This window comes from Salmo salar, chromosome 05, assembly GCF_965601325.2.
Source record: "Salmo salar chromosome 05, fSalSal1, whole genome shotgun sequence".
Classification (NCBI taxonomy): domain Eukaryota; kingdom Metazoa; phylum Chordata; class Actinopteri; order Salmoniformes; family Salmonidae; genus Salmo; species Salmo salar.
In genome coordinates, this window is record NC_138295.1 from 74,354,743 (window position 1) to 74,378,509 (window position 23,767).

Here is a 23,767-nt window from a genome sequence, read left to right on the forward strand (position 1 = left end):
TGATGTGTTCTGTAGTTGGGTTGAGAGTTGAGGCAGGGTGTGTGATGTGTTCTGTAGCTGGGTTGAGAGTTGAGGCAGGGTGTGTGATGTGTACTGTAGCTGGGTTGAGAGTTGAGGCAGGGTGTGTGATGTGTTCTGTAGTTGGGTTAAGAGTTGAGGCAGGGTGTGTGATGTGTACTGTAGTTGGGTTGAGAGTTGAGGCAGGGTGTGTGATGTGTTCTGTAGTTGGGCTGAGAGTTGAGGCAGGGTGTGTGATGTGTGACTGTAGTTGGGTTGAGAGTTGAGGCAGGGTGTGTGATGTGTACTGTAGTTGGGTTGAGAGTTGAGGCAGGGTGTGTGATGTGTTCTGTAGTTGGGTTGAGAGTTGAGGCAGGGTGTGTGATGTGTACTGTAGCTGGGTTGAGAGTTGAGGCAGGGTGTGTGATGTGTACTGTAGCTGGGTTGAGAGTTGAGGCAGGGTGTGTGATGTGTTCTATAGTTGGGTTGAGAGTTGAGGCAGGGTGTGTGATGTGTTCTGTAGTTGGGTTGAGAGTTGAGGCAGGGTGTGTGATGTGTTCTGTAGTTGGGTTGAGAGTTGAGGCAGGGTGTGTGATGTGTTCTGTAGCTGGGTTGAGAGTTGAGGCAGGGTGTGTGATGTGTTCTGTAGTTGGGTTGAGAGTTGAGGCAGGGTGTGTGATGTGTGACTGTAGTTGGGTTGAGAGTTGAGGCAGGGTGTGTGATGTATTCTGTAGTTGGGCTGAGAGTTGAGGCAGGATGTGTGATGTGTTCTGTAGTTGGGTTGAGAGTTGAGGCAGGGTGTGTGATGTGTACTGTAGCTGGGTTGAGAGTTGAGGCAGGGTGTGTGATGTGTTCTGTACTTGGGCTGAGAGTTGAGGCAGGGTGTGTGATGTGTGACTGTAGTTGGGTTGAGAGTTGAGGCAGGGTGTGTGATGTGTTCTGTAGTTGGGTTGAGAGTTGAGGCAGGGTGTGTGATGTGTTCTGTAGTTGGGTTGAGAGTTGAGGCAGGGTGTGTGATGTGTTCTGTAGCTGGGTTGAGAGTTGAGGCAGGGTGTGTGATGTGTACTGTCGCTGGGTTGAGAGTTGAGGCAGGGTGTGTGATGTGTGACTATAGTTGGGTTGAGAGTTGAGGCAGGGTGTGTGATGTGTGACTGTAGTTGGGTTGAGAGTTGAGGCAGGGTGTGTGATGTGTTCTGTAGTTGGGTTGAGAGTTGAGGCAGGGTGTGTGATGTGTTCTGTAGTTGGGTTGAGAGTTGAGGCAGGGTGTGTGATGTGTACTGTAGCTGGGTTGAGAGTTGAGGCAGGGTGTGTGATGTGTACTGTCGCTGGGTTGAGAGTTGAGGCAGGGTGTGTGATGTGTGACTATAGTTGGGTTGAGAGTTGAGGCAGGGTGTGTGATGTGTTCTGTAGTTGGGTTGAGAGTTGAGGCAGGGTGTGTGATGTGTACTGTAGCTGGGTTGAGAGTTGAGGCAGGGTGTGTGATATGTACTGTAGCTGGGTTGAGAGTTAAGGCAGGGTGTGTGATGTGTGACTGTAGTTGGGTTGAGAGTTGAGGCAGGGTGTGTGATGTGTGACTGTAGTTGGGTTGAGAGTTGAGGCAGGGTGTGTGATGTGTTCTGTAGTTGGGTTGAGAGTTGAGGCAGGGTGTGTGATGTGTGACTGGAGTTGGGTTGAGAGTTGAGGCAGGGTGTGTGATGTGTGACTGTAGTTGGGTTGAGAGTTGAGGCAGGGTGTGTGATGTGTGACTGTAGTTGGGTTGAGAGTTGAGGCAGGGTGTGTGATGTGTGACTGTAGTTGGGTTGAGAGTTGAGGCAGGGTGTGTGATGTGTACTGTAGCTGGGTTGAGAGTTGAGGCAGGGTGTGTGATGTGTGACTATAGTTGGGTTGAGAGTTGAGGCAGGGTGTGTGATGTGTTCTGTAGTTGGGTTGAGAGTTGAGGCAGGGTGTGTGATGTGTTCTGTAGTTGGGTTGAGAGTTGAGGCAGGGTGTGTGATGTGTTCTGTAGTTGGATTGAGAGTTGAGGCAGGGTGTGTGATGTGTACTGTAGCTGGGTTGAGAGTTGAGGCAGGGTGTGTGATGTGTACTGTAGTTGGGTTGAGAGTTGAGGCAGGGTGTGTGATGTGTACTGTAGTTGGGTTGAGAGTTGAGGCAGGGTGTGTGATGTGTAACTGTAGCTGGGTTGAGAGTTGAGGCAGGGTGTGTGATGTGTTCTGTAGTTGGGTTGAGAGTTGAGGCAGGGTGTGTGATGTGTACTGTAGCTGGGTTGAGAGTTGAGGCAGGGTGTGTGATGTGTTCTGTAGTTGGATTGAGAGTTGAGGCAGGGTGTGTGATGTGTACTGTAGCTGGGTTGAGAGTTGAGGCAGGGTGTGTGATGTGTACTGTCGTTGGGTTGAGAGTTGAGGCAGGGTGTGTGATGTGTTCTGTAGTTGGGTTAAGAGTTGAGGCAGGGTGTGTGATGTGTACTGTAGTTGGGCTGAGAGTTGAGGCAGGGTGTGTGATGTGTGACTGTAGTTGGGTTGAGAGTTGAGGCAGGGTGTGTGATGTGTACTGTAGTTGGGTTGAGAGTTGAGGCAGGGTGTGTGATGTGTACTGTAGTTGGATTGAGAGTTGAGGCAGGGTGTGTGATGTGTACTGTAGCTGGGTTGAGAGTTGAGGCAGGGTGTGTGATGTGTACTGTAGTTGGGTTGAGAGTTGAGGCAGGGTGTGTGATGTGTACTGTAGTTGGGTTGAGAGTTGAGGCAGGGTGTGTGATGTGTAACTGTAGCTGGGTTGAGAGTTGAGGCAGGGTGTGTGATGTGTTCTGTAGTTGGGTTGAGAGTTGAGGCAGGGTGTGTGATGTGTACTGTAGCTGGGTTGAGAGTTGAGGCAGGGTGTGTGATGTGTTCTGTAGTTGGATTGAGAGTTGAGGCAGGGTGTGTGATGTGTACTGTAGCTGGGTTGAGAGTTGAGGCAGGGTGTGTGATGTGTACTGTCGTTGGGTTGAGAGTTGAGGCAGGGTGTGTGATGTGTTCTGTAGTTGGGTTAAGAGTTGAGGCAGGGTGTGTGATGTGTACTGTAGTTGGGTTGAGAGTTGAGACAGGGTGTGTGATGTGTTCTGTAGTTGGGCTGAGAGTTGAGGCAGGGTGTGTGATGTGTGACTGTAGTTGGGTTGAGAGTTGAGGCAGGGTGTGTGATGTGTACTGTAGTTGGGTTGAGAGTTGAGGCAGGGTGTGTGATGTGTTCTGTAGTTGGGTTGAGAGTTGAGGCAGGGTGTGTGATGTGTACTGTAGCTGGGTTGAGAGTTGAGGCAGGGTGTGTGATGTGTTCTGTAGCTGGGTTGAGAGTTGAGGCAGGGTGTGTGATGTGTTCTATAGTTGGGTTGAGAGTTGAGGCAGGGTGTGTGATGTGTGACTGTAGTTGGGTTGAGAGTTGAGGCAGGGTGTGTGATGTGTTCTGTAGTTGGGCTGAGAGTTGAGGCAGGGTGTGTGATGTGTTCTGTAGTTGGGTTGAGAGTTGAGGCAGGGTGTGTGATGTGTACTGTAGCTGGGTTGAGAGTTGAGGCAGGGTGTGTGATGTGTTCTGTACTTGGGCTGAGAGTTGAGGCAGGGTGTGTGATGTGTGACTGTAGTTGGGTTGAGAGTTGAGGCAGGGTGTGTGATGTGTTCTGTAGTTGGGTTGAGAGTTGAGGCAGGGTGTGTGATGTGTTCTGTAGTTGGGTTGAGAGTTGAGGCAGGGTGTGTGATGTGTGACTGGAGTTGGGTTGAGAGTTGAGGCAGGGTGTGTGATGTGTTCTGTAGTTGGGTTGAGAGTTGAGGCAGGGTGTGTGATGTGTTCTGTAGTTGGGTTGAGAGTTGAGGCAGGGTGTGTGATGTGTACTGTAGCTGGGTTGAGAGTTGAGGCAGGGTGTGTGATATGTACTGTAGCTGGGTTGAGAGTTAAGGCAGGGTGTGTGATGTGTGACTGTAGTTGGGTTGAGAGTTGAGGCAGGGTGTGTGATGTGTGACTGTAGTTGGGTTGAGAGTTGAGGCAGGGTGTGTGATGTGTTCTGTAGTTGGGTTGAGAGTTGAGGCAGGGTGTGTGATGTGTGACTGGAGTTGGGTTGAGAGTTGAGGCAGGGTGTGTGATGTGTGACTGTAGTTGGGTTGAGAGTTGAGGCAGGGTGTGTGATGTGTGACTGTAGTTGGGTTGAGAGTTGAGGCAGGGTGTGTGATGTGTGACTGTAGTTGGGTTGAGAGTTGAGGCAGGGTGTGTGATGTGTGACTGGAGTTGGGTTGAGAGTTGAAGCAGGGTGTGTGATGTGTTCTGTAGTTGGGTTGAGAGTTGAGGCAGGGTGTGTGATGTGTGACTGTAGTTGGGTTGAGAGTTGAGGCAGGGTGTGTGATGTGTTCTGTAGTTGGGTTGAGAGTTGAGGCAGGGTGTGTGATGTGTACTGTAGTTGGGTTGAGAGTTGAGGCAGGGTGTGTGATTTGTTCTGTAGTTGGGTTGAGAGTTGAGGCAGGGTGTGTGATGTGTGACTGGAGTTGGGTTGAGAGTTGAGGCAGGGTGTGTGATGTGTTCTGTAGTTGGGTTGAGAGTTGAGGCAGGGTGTGTGATGTGTACTGTAGCTGGATTGAGAGTTGAGGCAGGGTGTGTGATGTGTTCTGTAGTTGGGTTGAGAGTTGAGGCAGGGTGTGTGATGTGTGTCTGTAGTTTGGTTGAGAGTTGAGGCAGGGTGTGTGATGTGTTCTGTAGTTGGGTTGAGAGTTGAGGCAGGGTGTGTGATGTGTGACTGTAGTTGGGTTGAGAGTTGAGGCAGGGTGTGTGATGTGTACTGTAGCTGGGTTGAGAGTTGAGGCAGGGTGTGTGATGTGTACTGTAGCTGGGTTGAGAGTTGAGGCAGGGTGTGTGATGTGTTCTGTAGTTGGGTTGAGAGTTGAGGCAGGGTGTGTGATGTGTGACTGGAGTTGGGTTGAGAGTTGAAGCAGGGTGTGTGATGTGTTCTGTAGTTGGGTTGAGAGTTGAGGCAGGGTGTGTGATGTGTGACTGTAGTTGGGTTGAGAGTTGAGGCAGGGTGTGTGATGTGTTCTGTAGTTGGGTTGAGAGTTGAGGCAGGGTGTGTGATGTGTACTGTAGTTGGGTTGAGAGTTGAGGCAGGGTGTGTGATTTGTTCTGTAGTTGGGTTGAGAGTTGAGGCAGGGTGTGTGATGTGTGACTGGAGTTGGGTTGAGAGTTGAGGCAGGGTGTGTGATGTGTTCTGTAGTTGGGTTGAGAGTTGAGGCAGGGTGTGTGATGTGTACTGTAGCTGGATTGAGAGTTGAGGCAGGGTGTGTGATGTGTTCTGTAGTTGGGTTGAGAGTTGAGGCAGGGTGTGTGATGTGTGTCTGTAGTTTGGTTGAGAGTTGAGGCAGGGTGTGTGATGTGTTCTGTAGTTGGGTTGAGAGTTGAGGCAGGGTGTGTGATGTGTGACTGTAGTTGGGTTGAGAGTTGAGGCAGGGTGTGTGATGTGTACTGTAGCTGGGTTGAGAGTTGAGGCAGGGTGTGTGATGTGTACTGTAGCTGGGTTGAGAGTTGAGGCAGGGTGTGTGATGTGTTCTGTAGTTGGGTTGAGAGTTGAGGCAGGGTGTGTGATGTGTGACTGGAGTTGGGTTGAGAGTTGAGGCAGGGTGTGTGATGTGTGACTGTAGTTGGGTTGAGAGTTGAGGCAGGGTGTGTGATGTGTGACTATAGTTGGGTTGAGAGTTGAGGCAGGGTGTGTGATGTGTACTGTAGCTGGGTTGAGAGTTGAGGCAGGGTGTGTGATGTGTTCTGTAGTTGGGTTGAGAGTTGAGGCAGGGTGTGTGATGTGTGACTGGAGTTGGGTTGAGAGTTGAGGCAGGGTGTGTGATGTGTTCTGTAGTTGGGTTGAGAGTTGAGGCAGGGTGTGTGATGTGTGACTGTAGTTGGGTTGAGAGTTGAGGCAGGGTGTGTGATGTGTGACTGGAGTTGGGTTGAGAGTTGAGGCAGGGTGTGTGATGTGTACTGTAGCTGGATTGAGAGTTGAGGCAGGGTGTGTGATGTGTTCTGTAGTTGGGTTGAGAGTTGAGGCAGGGTGTGTGATGTGTGTCTGTAGTTTGGTTGAGAGTTGAGGCAGGGTGTGTGATGTGTTCTGTAGTTGGGTTGAGAGTTGAGGCAGGGTGTGTGATGTGTGACTCTAGCTGGGTTGAGAGTTCAGATTTGAGGCAGGGTGTGTGATGTGTGACTGGAGTTGGGTTGAGAGTTGAGGCAGGGTGTGTGATGTGTACTGTTAGCCCTTCTGAGAGGAAGAAGAGCTGGATTATGTGAGGTCAGTCCTGGCCAGATCAATGCAGAGCCTGTCAAAGAACCTCTCTCTCTCTCTCTCTCTCTCTCTCTCTCTCTCTCTCTCTCTCTCTCTCTCTCTCTCTCTCTCTCTCAGAATTATCTTTGACACCTGTTGAAGAGTCTATGACCGGATGTGGCATATACTGTAGTCGAATGGGGGAAAAATCAGGCCCACACGCACACACACACACCACGACACACACCCCGACACAGATAGATACACAGACGCATAGGGATACACATAGACGCACAAACTCCCAAACCACAGATATGTTAGCAACATAAACACCATTAAAGACAAAGACACAGAGAGGGGTTGTTAAGAAACACAGAGACACCCTGCGGTTATTTAAAGAGAATCATATTTTTATGAAGCAATTCTCAGGAAGTAAGTGCAGCACTGACCCGCCAGCCCCACCCCCAGACAGACCATGTCAAAACAAACTAACTCATTTAGATCAGGGTATGGACCAGACCAGTCTGGGCTGTACACTACCAACCGCCTTAGCAACCTGCCTTAGCAACCCACCTTAGCAACCCGCCATAGCCACCCACAAGTATACAGGTATACAGAGGTACACTACACAATCATGATGGTTTCTGGGTGCTGTTCCAAGAGCACAGCAATGATAGCCTGGTTGCCAGTCTCTTTCTGCTTTAGCAAACGTATCTCAACACTATTATATAATAGTGCCACTAGATTTTGGAACGCAGAAACAGATGGAGGACAGCCACCAGGCTAAAACACTGTTGGGTGGATCAATGACACTGAATTCCATTTGAGTCTGGATGACTGAAAGTGGTGGTCCTATGATAGCTGTATGGACCACAGTGAATGAGCTGTGTAATGACGTAACCTAGCATCATGTTTAGATGTAGCTCTTATGTCACAAGGCCTGGTGAGTGCAACACATACCACTCCTATTTTTCCTTGAAATTGTTTCATGGCGAAACGCCGATGAGGACCCTGTTTGAACTCGGGAGTGCCATGCATTTTACTTCCCGGGTCAAAGGTGACAGAAAACTGAAACGTATGTATGAATCATGACCATGGACCAATGACTGATCAGAACTCGTGGTCTAATTTGATCTTAGAGTGGACTGAAGACATGGACATCAGACTGTAAGAAACAAAAATAGCATTTGACAAATGTAAACAGAGCAGCACTGAAAGGTATTATACAGACCAGTGAAACACAGTTCTCCCTCACATATCTTATCACATATCTTATCACATATCTTATTACATATCTTATCACATATCTTATCACATATCTTTTCACGTCTTATCACATATCTTTTCACATATCTTATCACATATCTTATCACATATCTTATCATATATCTCATCACATATCTTATCACATTTCTTATTACATAACTTACCACATATCTTATAAACAGACAACTCAAAACAATTATGCAAAGAAGTTCTGCAGCCAAGATGATCTAAAATGTATATATTTCTTTTTCTATCCAACATAATTGAACAGCACAACCTTAATCTGCACAGACATGAGACTGATAAGGTATAGTAAGATGAGTAAGATGTTAACCTTGATGATCCAATCATTCAGAGCGTGTGAGTGTGTGTGCGTGTGTGTGTGTGATGGAGGAATTATTGGCGCGTTGCTACAGAGTGTTGCTCAGTGGGAGCTCCAGGAACGAGGAACGATGAGGTCCATTGGCTGAGTGATGTATTTGTGTGTATTAAATATGCATGCAGAGCACTGTGTGTGTGTATGTGTGTAAGAGTGTGTGTGCAAGGGGGCGTGTGTGTGTCTGCGCGCATGTGTTTGTGTGTGCGTGCGTGGTATTATACAGAATCATGCCGCAGTGGGGCTACATACATTCAATAACACACACACACACACATACTAAAATGTACATACACACATGACTGTGCAGCCCAATACTTTCAAACAAAATCACAGTCGTATACACACAAACATGCACACACATTCCCAATGACCTCCAGATATTTCTGATTAGAAAACATAATGTTCCTCGGAGAGTAGAGCGCCAGCCAGGCAGTATCGCTACCAGTCACTATACAACACCATCCCAGTGTTATCCACTATGCTGTACAATATCACACCATGCAGAACAGCACAGTTCAAACCGTGTGTTTTCAGTATGCACACACACACACACCTCTCACAGCCACAACACTAGAACACAACAAACTGTATTTCACAATCAAAACATAGCCCAACAAAAGTCTAAGCCATTCACATGTACATTTTTTCTTAACAAAATAATTGATAGCACGTCACATTTCCATAGTCAGCCAGTCATCAGTCCAGTTCAGTCCAGTTTAAGATGTAAGTAATAGAGAGCACACACATGCAGTGCAACACCACCAAGTTAACCTTCAAGCACTGTTCCAAGGTCAGGTTTAATTGTTCAATCCCCAATGATTATGGTTAGGACTGGTTGTGGGAGAGCAGATCCTAGACCAGCGCTTGAGGGCAACATGAAGGACATTATGCTACATTACATTACCCAGAAAGCACCAGGTGGGGGTGGTGTACCAGACGCCATGGCAACGCCATGGAAACGCCATGGCAACACCACTGCAACATAGCAACTAAGGTCTATGTTGCTGCCCGGCAATTTGGTACAGCCCAGACTTGCTACAGTGGCATGGTCGTCAGATACACACTTCAATCACATCGTTAATAACACTGTTAATTAATTAATTCATTAATCAATCAATTAATTGATCATCATCTTCAACAATCAGTCAAAAGGAGCAAGAACACAGTATCTACTGGTCTCTGGGTTTTTTTGCTAAGTGAGAGACAGATGGAGGGATAGACAAATTGAAAAAGAAAGATGATCAAATAAACTAAACTAAAGGAAAATGTAAGAGTTAACTAAATGACAGATATGATTTAGAGGTGAAAAGACTAGTGTGGAACAAACCGCTAAAATAATGGATGGATAGATGGAGAGAGAAAGAGAGAGAGAGAGAGAGAGAGAGAGAGAGAGAGAGAGAGAGAGGGGGGAGAGAGAGAGGGAGAGAGAGAGGGAGAGAGAGAGAGAGAGAGAGAGAGAGAGAGAGAGAGAGAGAGAGAGAGAAAAAATTATGAATAAAAATAACAAAATAAATATATAATGTTAGGTAGTACAACAGTTAGAGTGACAGACTGATAGATATATTAGATACAGGTAGATGATAAAGAGATTAGACTTTTTTCTCATCTTTTTTTGTCACAGGCACTAATGTCTTCACAGTCATATAGGAGGTATCCAAATTCAAAATGATTTCAGTGTCTAGAATTGCTACAAAGCTAAAACATTTAAAACTAATCATCTAACACTTCCTCCAAGTGTACCAAACTTAACTCATATATATATATATATATATATATATATACCTGTATGTATATATATATATGTATATATTTATTTGTACATATATATTTCTGTATAGATAAATGATAGAATTTTTAAAAGATAAAATTGAATACAATAGTCAATAAAATATCTAAGTTAAATCACAGTATAACATGGTACATTCTCAAAAACATAGTATATATTAATATATTCTTTAATTCTCAGCAAAAAAATGTAGCTACAGGGTTTTAAAAGTCACTTCTGTTCATGCAGTCACAGACTTAAGTATTAGCGCCTTGATACAACTCAATGATGCTCGATGACACAACAGGGTTCAGCACTCCTGATTGGTTTAAAATGACCTCATTCCAAACAGTACAACTGTTTCCACGGTTTCCACTGTTGGGGCGCTGGGACGAGCGAGCTACCTCAAGGAAAGATGGCCGCCCTGGGTCCTAAGCTTTAGCTAGAGTACAACTACACAAACCCCTCCACTGCAAGCCTCTGGGATTTCAATCTTCTAAACATGCAATGATTTCTGGGCTTTTCCAAGGTGTAGGGGGGCAGAAGGATCATGGGGACGACAAAAGCATCTCTCTATAACTATGATAAATTGTTACCAAAATATGGCCCCTTGACAAAGCAGTATGTGCAGTAGAGAAAAGTAAAATGACAGCCTGTCTTTGTTCAGAAGTGGAAGGTGCTTTTGGGGGGGGGGGGCTGGACTCAAAAGACCGTCCAACTTTTGATCTGTGACGACATGCACAAACCCAAGTCGACGACATAGTCCCTCACATAGCAGGATCAAGCCCCATCAAGCCCTCCATTCCAGCCAGGATCAACAGCATCCCAAAAAAGGTTACAAAGTCTAAAAGTTCTACATCATGTCAAAGCTACATTCAACTAGGAGAAGCTGGGGGTTCGGCTGTGGGCTGGTCTCAGAGTGGAGTAGAGAGCTGAGGTGAATAGGTCATACCCATGGAGAGCATGACGCTGCATGACACAGCTCTTTTAGATGACCCACACACAGAAACACCAAAGCATGGTACGGACTATCGTTTTGGTTTAACAATGTATTTTAGCACTTTAATGCGCTGTCTGTTTATTCTCTGTTTGACACCTGTTGAGTTGTTCATAAGGTGTAGCCTGAGCATGGTACTGTTCAGATGACCTGATCTGTAAATCACCTGCACTTACACACTAGTTCTTCACAGATCCTTACTGTGTAGAGATGAGTGGATCTGAGCAGTGCCTGGCCTAGGCCCACTCCGGGGAACAAACCAACAGGCCTACAGGTTGTCACACGACTCAGCACTCCAAGTACTATCAGTCTGCCATTGTATTATCATCACATTAAAGAGGGCAATATTGCTATTGATGACTTATTCCAGTCTTTCTTAATGACAGAACACAGTTAAATCTCTATGTCCCACATAGTAGACTCCACTCCCACATAGTATTCCCCTCATAGTGGTAATACTACATCTGTCTTGCTGTGAAACTACATTTCTAATAATGACAGTAGACGGGTATTGGCACAGTATTGTTCTTCACCATGGTATAATAACTATTGTGTGCTGTAATGACGGCACGTGGATGGCTTATGTGATGACCAATTGTGCTTCATAAGATGCATCTCCTTCACACTGGTGAGTGTGTCTTCCAAGCAGGAGGGAATGAAAGGCCATGAGAACTATTTTAAAATGCACTGCTCAGGGTTTCAATGACCCATTACTCCAAATGACTAAAGCTAAGCTGTCCTGATTCCGCCACATAATAACGTAATGTTTTACATCTTCAATGTAATGTCAAATCGACTCAGCTCAGAGATTTTCTCACTCAGTCCTCTCAAGCTTATTTGAATATTATGCAGCCATCTAGTGCCAACTGTAGATATTGCAACCAATCATGTCCTCCATCCTCTCTCCTAATAGAGAATGCTGTATTGCTCACGTGTGAAATACTCTAGGGATATACTCATGAAAACAGATGACTGGAAACCAATTTGGCTTAAAAGCTGTGGAGTAGAAATTTGGCACTGCTTTTTAAACGTTTCTCACGTCCAAGTTCAGCCCCAGCCGACCTCCCTGCTGCTTGAAATACTAACAGAACAACACATAGATAGATAGAATAACAAAGAAGCTATCAGGAGAAGAAAGAAACGAAAAGACAGACTGGAAAGAAAGATCTCGCTACATGTCTTTTTTTCTTCTGAATGTTCCGTTTGTGTCTGGAACACAGTGATGTCATCGTGCTCGTCAGCAGAATGACAAGAGTCTCTGATCTGAGTTCTGATCGGACCAGAGGAGAAAGGACAGGCTCCAATGAGGTGGCGGAGAAAGTCTCCTGTAAAATCTAATTGGATAAAAGGGTTTGTAGTAAACATGACATCACGGGGGTTGGTATCCTTCCCTTCCGGGGGGCTTCGGTCGCGTTAGATGGCATGAAGATGTCATGAGGTCAAAGTGATGTCACTGTCCTCACTGGCCAATGAGAGATGGGAAGCCAGACAGAGCGTGTGTAAGAGAGAGGCGACTGCATTGCTTTTATATCAACCAACTTACAAAAGGGGAGAGAGATGAAGGGGGGGTCTCTCCAACGTGAGGATGCAGCCTACCAATCCAATTCAAAAGGGGATGATGTGACATGTCCCTCAGCCAATGGGGGCAGGAGAGCTAGAGTCTGTGGGAGTGTTAACCAGTCGTTGGATCCTTACAGGAGCAGGCCGGTCTCTCCGCTACCAACGAGGTGTGTTCAGTCAGAGCCAGAGGGAGGGAGACGAGCGTGTGTGTGTGTGTGTGTGTGTGTGTGTGTGTAAACATGACATCATTACTCACAGTTTGGAGACTTGTCTTATCCATTGTTCTGACTGGGGGAAGAGAAGAGGACCGACGATGACATCACAAAGCTCAGTTCCGACCGGAGGAGGAGTTGTGGAGCTGCTATCGCCCCAGACGACATGGCCTCGCCCTCACTCTCGGTGTCATGGGACCCCTCCAGGCGGATGTAGGTGACCCTGGTGTGGCGCCTCACCGTGGCCCTCACCAGAACACGCACCAGGGACCGGGTTACTATGGTTCCGCTTTCACCCACAGCGGAGACAGCCATGGTACAGTCATCCCTAGTTGTTCCTGTAGCGATGGTCACTAGCTGATGGTCATCTGTAGTCGCCATAACAGTAGTCTCAGTTGCCATGGCATCCCCCGTTGCCATGGCACCGCCGTTGGTAACAGTTGCCATGGCGTCAGTGGTTTCAGCGGCACCGGTGTCGGCTCGAGTGTCTCCCTCTCTCGTCTCCCCCTGTCATACCTCGCTCTCCAGGCTGGAGAAATGGGCGGAGCCTCGTCGGGAGCATATGCTCTTGGCCTTGAGTGGCAGGTGGGGGGAATAGAAGCGTCCGGGCTGAGGTACTGACCGTAGTCTCTGGTACAGGAGCTTAGCACTGGCTGAGGCAGAGGACGAGGAGGGAGGAGGAGGGATGGGCACCGGCAGGGAGGAGGATGAGGAAGGGGCACTAGGTAGGGGTTGAGGGGGCGAGAGGGAGGGCTGAGGGGGGTGGTCCACTAACCCTCCTGGCTGCTGTGTGCTGAGGCTGGCCTGGCTGCCTGACTTGGCCTGGCCCTGGTCTGGTTTGGGAGGGGGTTTGGGCCGTGAGCCCCCGCTGAAGCTGTGGCAGTGGGGGAGCAGCTCCTCCTGGCTGCGGGACAGGGCCGTGCTTCCTCTCTTCCCATGGCCGTGTGACCGCCCTTGGGGGTGCGGGTGTACATGGGGGTGGGGGTACTGGCTACATGAACATGACACCCCAGACCCCTGGTTTCTGTCTCGTGCGCGTCCCTTGCCCTTCCCCCTTCCTCCCCTTTTCCACTTCTTCTCTCCCTTCATTGGGAGTTTGTCCACAGACCAGTACCGTCGGGGGGGTGGGAGGTTTGCTGGAGGGGGGGGCCACTGGGACCCCAGACCTCCACTCCCTCCCCCTGACGCCCACCCTACTCCTGGCCCTGAACCCCAAGAATCTCCCCCCGCCCCCCCCCCAGCCCTCCACTCGCCCTAGTATAGAGTCGTCTCTGCTGTTGATGCTGCCCCCTTTCTCTCTGGCGGGGTATGTGCCGAAAAACCAGCTCCCTCCCCCTATCCCCCCTATCCCACTACTCCCTGGTCCTCCAGCCCCCCCACTCCCCTCCCTCCCCTCCCTCCCCTCCCAGTACCTCTCAAATCGCCCAAACTCCCCTGATGAGCCCTCATCAGAGTAACTCTCCTCTGCTCTCTCCCTGTCTCTTTCTGACTCTGACACAGCACCTCTCCCACCCGCCCTCCTCACCCTCTCCTCCACCCGTTCCCTCGCTCTGTCTCTCTGCCTCTCCTCCTCCACATCTTCCTCATCATCCTCCTCAGAGTCCCACTCATGGAAGGAGAGCCCCTCCTGGGTGTTAGCCCTGCCTTTCTCATAGTGCATCAACAGAGGCTTCTTCTCTCCTTCTCTCCCTCCCTCCCTTCTCTCCACCCCTCCACTCCTCCGCCTCTTGGAGAGTGGGATGAGGGGAGGGAGGGAGGAGGGGGGTGTTCCAGAGTTGGGGTCCCCCCCTTCCCCGTTTCCTCCGCTCACCCAGAACTTGACCGAGGCGGGGAGTTTGGGGTAGCGCTTACTGGGGGGTCGATGTCTGGAGTGGGAACGGGATGATTTGGGCCGCCTCTCCCTGCTCCTGCTGCTATCCTCCTCTCTATCACCCACCTCTTCCCCTTCTCCCTCCCTCCTTCCTCGCTCCCTCTCTCCTGCCCATGCTGAATCTCTCCCTTTCTCCCCAAACGTACTACGATACTGGGTTGGAAAGGAAGAGTAGTCTGGCATCCCTCCTTCTCTCCCTCCATCCCCCTCTCCCTCCCTATCTGCCTCCACATCCCCCTCTTCTTGCTCGGAACGCCCAGTCGATTTCTTCCTCTTCTTCGTCTTCAGCGCCTTCTTCTTCCGCTTCTTTTTCACCTTCCGTCTCTTCCTCTCTTTGTCTCTCTCTCGTTCCCTCTCCTCCCTCTTTTTCCTCTTCTTCTTCTTTTTCTTCTTCTCTTTATCTTTCCTCCTCTTCTTCTCTCGTTTCCTCTCGTCATTTCCTCCTCCTCCACTGCGATCCCTCTCTCTCTCACCCCAGCCCGCCCACCACTCCTGTAACTGGGCCAACTGGCTACCTCCTCTCTCCCTCTCTCTCTCCCTGTCTCTCTCCCCTCGGGCAGGGCGTGGTTTTCGGGGTGGTATAGGTGGTGGCTGGCGCCCGTGACTGAGGGAGCGAGAGGAGATAATTGAACGCTGTCTGTCCCTCCCCCTCCCCAGGAGAAGACTGGACTCCTCGGTCAGCTCCTCATCCTCATCATCCTCCTCTGCGTCCAAACCTTCCCGCGTGCTCTGAGAGGTCAAGGAGGAGGAGGAAGGAGAGGAGGAGCGAGAGGAGGAGGTAGAGGAAGAGGTGGACGATGTGTTAGAGGAAGAGGAGGAAGTTGAGCTGGTGTAGGGGAGTGAGGTGGAGGGGGAAGGGGGAGTGTAGGTGGGGGACATGGGCACGGTTACGGGAAGCGGGAGAGGAGGAGAGAGGGGGCGTCCCCTCCTCCCTCCACCATCCCTCACTCCATCCCTTCCTCCTCCCCTGCGCCCCAGTGGTAGGATGTTCTCATACAGAGGCCCGCCTGGCTCTTTGGGCTTCTTGGGCCGGCGCTTCCTCCAAAAGGATGAGGGGAGAGGAGGGGAGGGTTGTGGCAGCGGGGGGTTAGTGGGCAGAGGGACTGGGGTCACGCCCACGGCTTGGCTTTTAGGAGGCAGCCGAGGCGTCCCCAAAGGTTTGACCCCTCCCTTCCCCTGACACCCAGCACCACCACCTCCCACCACCCTCTTCCCCACCCCCTGGTCAGGACCTTTCTCTGAGTAGAAGGCCACCGTGGCGGGAGGGGGTTGCGGGTGGCTCCTGGGGGCTGTTTTGGGGGTCTGGGACCCTGCCGGCTGGTCCATACAGGGCCCCAGACCCTCAGGGTCGATGGGTCCATAGTAGCGTTTATATCCATCCAGCCCCCCACCACCACCACCACCAACCCCCACTCCTCCAGCTGTCGTGCCCCAGGTCGGAGCCACTTTCTGGGGGAAGGGTCCCATGTCTGCGATGGCCCCGCGGACGGCCATGGGGTTGGTGGCGGTCCCGGCCTTGGGCAGCCTCCAGCGGTCCACCACGGCCAGTCTGCGATCGGGCCGGGGGAGGAATGTGGAGCAGGGCAGTGGCGCCCCCAGCATGGGAGTGTTGGAGGGCCCCAGCGCCGTCCCAGAATGCACCACGGTGGGAGGGGATCCAGGTAGCTGTGTTTTGTAGACGGGCTGTGACTGTTGCTGCTGTTGCTGCTGCGCCATGGTCAGGGCCGGGTTGGTTGATGACGCACTGACCAAGTGTGGCGGGGGCGGGACTGTTGCCATGGTGCCATGATGGTGGGGGAGCATAGCCATGGAGGATTTGGCCCTGCCCGGCGTGGTTTCATCCTCAAAGCTACAACAACTGTACATGCCCTGGTAGAGAGGGAGAGATAGAGAACAATGGTAATGAACATTCAATCATGTATTAATAGAATCAAATCAAACATGCCCTATGTGACTGAGGGACGAGAGGTTGTCAGTCAAGCTGTATGCATAATATATGTTTGTTTCCATCAAGGTCATTGTCAAGGTTACCATACATCCTGAGTGTGAGAGGAATTGAATTCCAATTAATCCTGTGAATTGACTGAGTGGAAATGGAATTGACCTCAACATACAGGTCACACACACACACACATCACACACGCACGGACACATGCACATGCACACGCACACAGACAAACACACACAAACACACCGACACACACACATAAGATACCTCTATCTCTTGCCCCCCCCCCCCCCCCCCCCAAACACACACACCATTTCCCACCACACAAACTCACCCTACTGATGGCCAGTAGGAAGTCCAGTCTCCCGGAGCTGGTAGCCATGCAGTGTCTGAGCCTCCAGTAGACCAGGTGCTCCCAGGCAAATACCAGCAGACTGAGCCCCATAGCCACCAGCAGCATGTAGAAGACACCCGCCATGTTGTCTATGTCCAGCTTACTGCTCATCACCTCAATCTTATCATTGTGACAGATACCAGACAGCCACAGACGCTCCAGCATCTCAATCTCATCTGGGGAGGGGGGAGAGGGGAGTGAAACAGGGAGAAGGGGAATAGGGGTAGGGACAGAGAGAGATGGGGGATAGGGAGAGGGACAGAGAGAGATGTGGGATAGGAAGAGAGACAGAGAGAGATGGGGGATAGGGAGAGGGACAGAGAGATGGGGGATAGGGAGAGGGACAGAGATAGATGGGGATAGGGAGAGGGACAGAGAGATGGGGGATAGGGAGAGGGACAGAGAGAGATGAAGAGAGGGTGCAAAAGGAGGTAAAGAGGAGGCAGGCAGAAAGGGATTCATACAAAGGAGAGAATTGGGGAGGGAAGGGGAAAGGAAGGTGAAGGAGGAAGAGTTAGGATTAGGGAGTAGGGGGAGGTTGGTGGAGGAGGAGGAGTAGAGAGGAGAACATGAGTGGAGGGTTAGGGAGTAGGGAGAGGTTGGAGTAGAGAGGAGAACATGAGTGGAGGGTTAGGGAGTAGGGAGAGGTTGGAAGTGGAGGAGAGAGGAGGACAGGAGTGGAGGGTTAGGGAGTAGGGGGAGGTTGGAGGAGGAGGAGGAGGAGAAGAGAGGAGGACAGGAGAGGAGGGTTAGTGTTAGCTGTGTGTGTGTGTGTGTGTGTGTGTGTGTGTGTGTGTGTGTGTGTGTGTGTGTGTGTGTGTGTGTGTGTGTGTGTGTGTGTGTGTGTGTGTGTGTGTGTGTGTCTGTGTGTGTGTGTGTGTGTGTGTGTGTGTGTGTGTGTGTGTGTGTGTGTGTGTGTGTGTCTGTGTGTGTGTGTGTGTGTTTCATTAGCACTAAAGGGAGGTCCTCAGGCCCTCTGTTTGCTCCTCATTCCAGGTGACTCCTCAAGGTCAGTGGTCAACAATTGTAAAGGCCTGTTTTTGTCAAGCTTCAACAGTACGGCAAAATGAGAAGAGAAGGAGGAGGAGAGAGAGGTAAAGAAAGAAAGAGAGGGGGGTAGAAGAGGAGGGGCTGAACAATAACAAATAAAATAGAAGTAAAATAAGCCTGAAAACATTATAACCCTAGAACTGAGAGAAAATAAAGAGAGGAGAGAAAGAGACAGGAAGGAGGAAGAAAAGAGGGAGAGAGTGGATAAAAATAAGTAAAGAGAAAGAGAGGGATGAAAGAAGGAATGAGGGAGAGAAGCAGAGGTAGAGTTATATATAGTGGGAGAGAGGGAAAGAGAAGGAGAGAGGAAATCTTTCTCTGTCCACGACCACAGTGTGCCAGGGGAAAGAGAGGAGCGAGGGAACGAGGGAGAAAGAGACGGAGGACGAGAGGCAGAGATTGTGTCATTATGACAAACAGCAGGTACACTCTTCAGTTTGAAGAGGATGAGAGGAGAGAAAAAGGGGTAAATGTGACACATCAGAGAGAAGCGAAGGAGAAGAATAACAGACAGGGAGAAGGAGAGACAGAAGAAGAGAGCTTGGAGATTAGAATAATTTAAATGTGGTGGAAGGACGGCCAGAATCTATATCATGGTGGTAGGCTCAGGTGGGTGAGGGGATTCTCATCTGCTTACCTACAGGGGAGCCAACATATTTGTCTTTCTCATTAATGAAAACTGGCCTACCCACAAGCACAGGGGGCCCTACACCCTCTCTGATTGGTTGATAGGGAGACTGCTTGTGTAACCATAGTGATGGACAGACAGGTAACAGATGTATGATTCATTGAGGGATTAAAAAATAATTTAGCAGAGAGGAATGCAATAAAACTACTATCACAACAACCACTATTACTGCTCTACTATCATAACAACCACTACTACTGCTCTACTATCATAACAACCACTACTACTGCTCTACTATCATAACAACCACTACAACTACTGCTCTACTGTTATAATAACCACTACTACCACTCCACTGTCATAATAACCACTACTACTGCTCTACTATCACAACAATCACTACTACTGCTCTACAATCATAATAACCACTACTACTACTGCTCTACAATCATAACAACCACTACAACTACTGCTCTACTATCACAACAATCACTACTACTGCTCTATTATCATAACAAACATTACTACTACTGCTCTACTATCACAACAATCACTACTACTGCTGCTCTACTATCATAACAACCACTACTACAGCTCTACTATCATAACAACCACTACTGCTGCTGCTCTACTATCATAACAACCACTACTACTACTGCTCTACTATCATAACAACCACTACTACTACTGCTCTACTATCATAACAACCACTACTACTGCTCTACAATCATAATAACCACTACTACTACTGCTCTACAATCATAACAACCACTACAACTACTGCTCTACTATCATAACAATCACTACTACTGCTCTATAATCATAACAACCATTACTACTACTGCTCTACTATCACACCAATCACTACTACTGCTGCTCTACTATCATAACAACCACTACTACAGCTCTACTATCATAACAACCACTACTACTGCTGCTCTACTATCATAACAACCACTACTACTACTGCTCTACTATCATAACAACCACTACTACTACTGCTCTACTATCATAACAACCACTACTACTGCTCTACTATCATAACAACCACTACTACTGCTGCTCTACTATCATAACAACCACTACTGCTGCTCTACTATCATAACAACCACTACAACTGCTCTACTATCATAGCAACCACTACTACTGCTCTACTATCATAACAATCACTACAACTGCTCTACTATCATAACCACCACTATTACTGCTCTACTATCATAACAACCACTACCACTGCTGCTCTACTATCCTAACAACCACTACTACTACTGCTCTACTATCATAACAACCACTACTACTGCTCTACTATCATAACAACCACTACTACTGCTGCTCTACTATCATAACAACCACTACTGCTGCTCTACTATCATAATAACCACTACAACTGCTCTACTATCATAACAACCACTACAACTACTCTACTATCATAACAACCAATACTACTGCTGCTCTACTATCATAACAACCACTACTACTGCTGCTCTACTATCATAACAACCACTACAACTGCTCTACTATCATAACCACCACTATTACTGCTCTACTATCATAACAACCACTACTACTGCTCTACTATCATAGCAACCACTACTACTGCTCTACTATCATAACAATCACTACAACTGCTCTACTATCATAACCACCACTATTACTGCTCTACTATCATAACAACCACTACTACTGCTCTACTATCATAACAACCACTACTACTGCTCTACTATCATAACAATCACTACAACTGCTCTACTATCATAACCACCACTATTACTGCTCTGCTATCATAACAACTGTGGTGACTAATTTCTGCATTACCAAATGAGGAGAGTTACAAACTTCACACACCAGTCAGAGTTATACTTAAACTACATCTTTAATAATAAGAGCTTTGCAATAGCACTTGACTTTCAATGATGCGCCATTGAAAAAAAGTGACAACACAAAAGTACAAAGATCTTTTATAGCTAAGATACACCCCTCTCAACGTACATGACGAACAACAGATACATAGAATGGTCACAAGGTTAAGATTTGTATGAAAGATATCTATAAAACATAGCAGACAGCAACTGCTGTGTCAACAGTTTTCATTGTATAGACCAGTGTCTGGTCCTCATACTCCAAACTGGAACCGTCTCTCCCTGGTACGGTATAGAACAGAACCATTAGCTCATGTCATCTGGAATGCTCTTTAGGCTTTATTACCCAAAGACATCGTAAATCTCCTCTGTCAGTGTTATCTCATAGAGGCCCATCCTCAGTAAAACACACACACAATAGTTAACAGAATACTCTATTCTGTCGAATAAAACAGCCATTATAATACAATACAAGCATTATAACATAATCTTGCAATTTTCCACGACACAACCACTACAACTACTGCTTTACTATCACAACAACCACTACTACTGCTCTACTATCATAACAACCACTACTACTACTGCTCTACTATCATAACAACCACTACTACTGCTCTACTATCATAACCACCACTACTAACAGGATCTGAGGACCCAAGCCACATCTTTTTAGTTTCCTGAGGGGGAATAGGCTTTGTCGTGCCCTCTTCACGACTGTCTTGGTGTGTTTGGACCATTCTAGTTTCTTGGTGATGTGGACACCAAGGAACTTGAAGCTCTCAACCTGCACCACTACAGCCCTGTTGATGAGAATGGGGGCGTACTCAATCCTCCTTTTCCTGTAGTCCACAATCATCTCCTTAGTCTTGGTTACGTTGAGGGATAGATAGGTTGTTATTCTGGCACCACCCGGCCAGGTCTCTGACCTCCTCCCTATAGGCTGTCTCGTCGTTGTCGGTGATTAGGCCTACCACTGTTGTGTCGTCTGCAAACTTAATGATGGTGTTGGAGTCGTGCCTGGCCATGCTGTCCTGGGTGAACAGGGAGTACAGGAGGGGACTAAGCACACACGGGTTCCAGTGTTGAGTATCAGCGTGGCGGATGTGTTGTTACCTACCCTTACCACCTGGGGGCGGCCTTCAGGAAGTCCAGGATCCAGTTGCAGAGGGAGGTGTTTAGTCCCAGGATCCTTAGCTTAGTGATGAGCTTCGAGGGTACTATGGTGTTGAACGCTGAGCTGTAGTCAATGAATAGCATTCTCACATAAGTGTTCCTTTTGTCCAGGTGGGAAAGGGCAGTGTGGAGTGCAATAGAGATTGCATCATCTGTGGATCTGTTTGGGCGGTATGCAAATTGGAGTGGGTCTAGGGTTTCTGGGATAATGGTGTTGATGTGAGCCATTACCAGCCTTTCAAAGCACTTCATGGCTACGGACTTGAGGGCTACGGGTCTGTAGTCATTAAGGCAGGTTGCCTTTCTGTTCTTGGGCACAGGGACTATGGTGGTCTGCTTGTCCCAGACTCAATCAGGGACATGTTGAAAATGTTAGTGAAGACACCTGCCAGTTGGTCAGCACATTCCCGGAGCACACGTCCTGGTAATCCGTCTGGCCCCGCAGCCTTGTGTATGTTGACCTGTTTAAAGGTTTAACTCACATCGGCTACGGAGAGCGTGATCACACAGTCGTCCGGAACAGCTGATGCTCTCATGCATGCCTCAGTGTTGCTTGCCTCGAAGCGAGCATAGAAGGGATTTAGCTTGTCTGGTACGCTCGTGTCACTGGCCAGCTCGCGGCTGTGCTTCCCTTTGTAGTCTGTAATAGTTTGCAAGGCCTGCCACATAAGATGAGCCTCGGAGCCGGTGTAGTATGATTCAATCTTAGCCCTGTATTGACGCTTTGCCTGTTTGATGGTTCGTCGCAGGGCATAGCGGGATTTCTTGTAAGCGTCCGGGTTAGAGTCCCGCTCCTTGAAAGCGGCAGCTCTGCCCTTTTGCTCAGTGCGAATGTTGCCTGTAATCTATGGCTTCTGGTTGGTGTATGTCCGTACAGTGACTGTGGGGACGACGTCCTCGATGCACTTATTGCTAAAGCCAGTGACTGATGTGGTGTACTCCTCAATGCCATCAGAAGAATACCAGAACATGTTCCAGTCTGTGATAGCAAAACAGTCCTGTAGTTTAGCATCTGCTTCATCTTACCACAGACTACTTTCTTATACTACTGCTATACTATCATAACAACCACTAAAACTAATGCTCTACTATCATAACAACCACAACAACTTCTGCTCTACTATGATAACAACAACTACTACTCCTCTACTATCATAACAAACACTACTACCACTGCTCTACTATCATAACAACCACTACTACTGCTCTACTATCATAACAACCACCACTGCTAATGCTCTACTATCATAACAACCAATACTACTTCTCTACTATCATAACAACCACTACTACTGCTCTACTATCATAACAACCACTACTACTGCTCTATTATCAGAACAACCTCTACTTCTGCTCTACTATCACAACAACCACCACTTCTACTGCTCTACTATCATACCAACCACCACTACTGCTCTACTATCATAACCACTCCTACTAGTGCTCAACTCATCATCCAACAACTGCTCTACTATCATAACCACTCCTACTAGTACTCTACTATCATAACCACTCCTACTAGTGCTCTACTATCATAACAATCACAACAACTGCTCTACTATCATAACCACTCCTACTAGTACTCTACTATCATAACCACTCCTACTAGTGCTCTACTATCATAACAATCACAACAACTGCTCTACTATCATAACCACTCCTACTAGTGCTTTACTATCATAACAATCACAACAACTGCTCTACTATCATAACCACTCCTACTAGTACTCTACTATCATAACAATCACAACAACTGCTCTACCATTATAACCACGACTACTACTACTGCTCTACTATCAAACCAACCAGAACAACTACTGCTCTACTATCTTAATAACAAACTCTACTTCTACTGTTCTACTATCATATCAATCAGTACTACTGCTCAACTATCATAAAAATCAGTACTACTGCTCTACTGTCATAACCACCACTGCTACTACTGCTCTACTGTCATAAATACCAGCAATACAACTGCTCTACTATCATAAAAACCAGCACTACGACTGCTCTACTGTCATAACCCCCACTGCTACTACTGCTCTACTGTCATAACAACCAGCACTACTACTATTCTACTATCATAACAACCAGCACTACTACTGCTCTACTATCATAACAACCAGCACCACCACTGCTCTACTATCATAACAACCAGCACTACTACTGCTCTACTATCATAACAACCATCACTACTACTGCTCTACTATCATAACAACCAGCACTACTACTGCTCTACTATCATAACAACCGCTACCACCACTGCTCTACTATCATAACAACCACTACTACTGCTCTATAATCATAACAACCACTACTACTACTGCTCTACTATCACAACCACCACCGCTACTACTGCTCTACTGTCATAACACCCACTGCTACTACTGCTCTACTGTCATAACAACCAGCA

General features: G+C 48.0%; 1 protein-coding gene across 1 annotated transcript in view; it reads right to left on the bottom strand.

The window, feature by feature from the left end:
• Positions 1-12,939: 12,939 nt before the first annotated feature.
• LOC106605741 (uncharacterized) overlaps positions 12,940-23,767 on the bottom strand; it is a 67,226-nt gene continuing 56,398 nt past the window's right edge. The window contains exons 14-16 of the mRNA XM_082974947.1: positions 16,582-16,817; positions 13,627-16,168; positions 12,940-13,382 (exon numbers count right to left, since the gene is read on the bottom strand). Coding sequence (XP_082831073.1) covers positions 12,940-13,382; positions 13,627-16,168; positions 16,582-16,817 — 3,221 coding nt within the window. The remainder of the gene's footprint in view (positions 13,383-13,626; positions 16,169-16,581; positions 16,818-23,767) is intronic.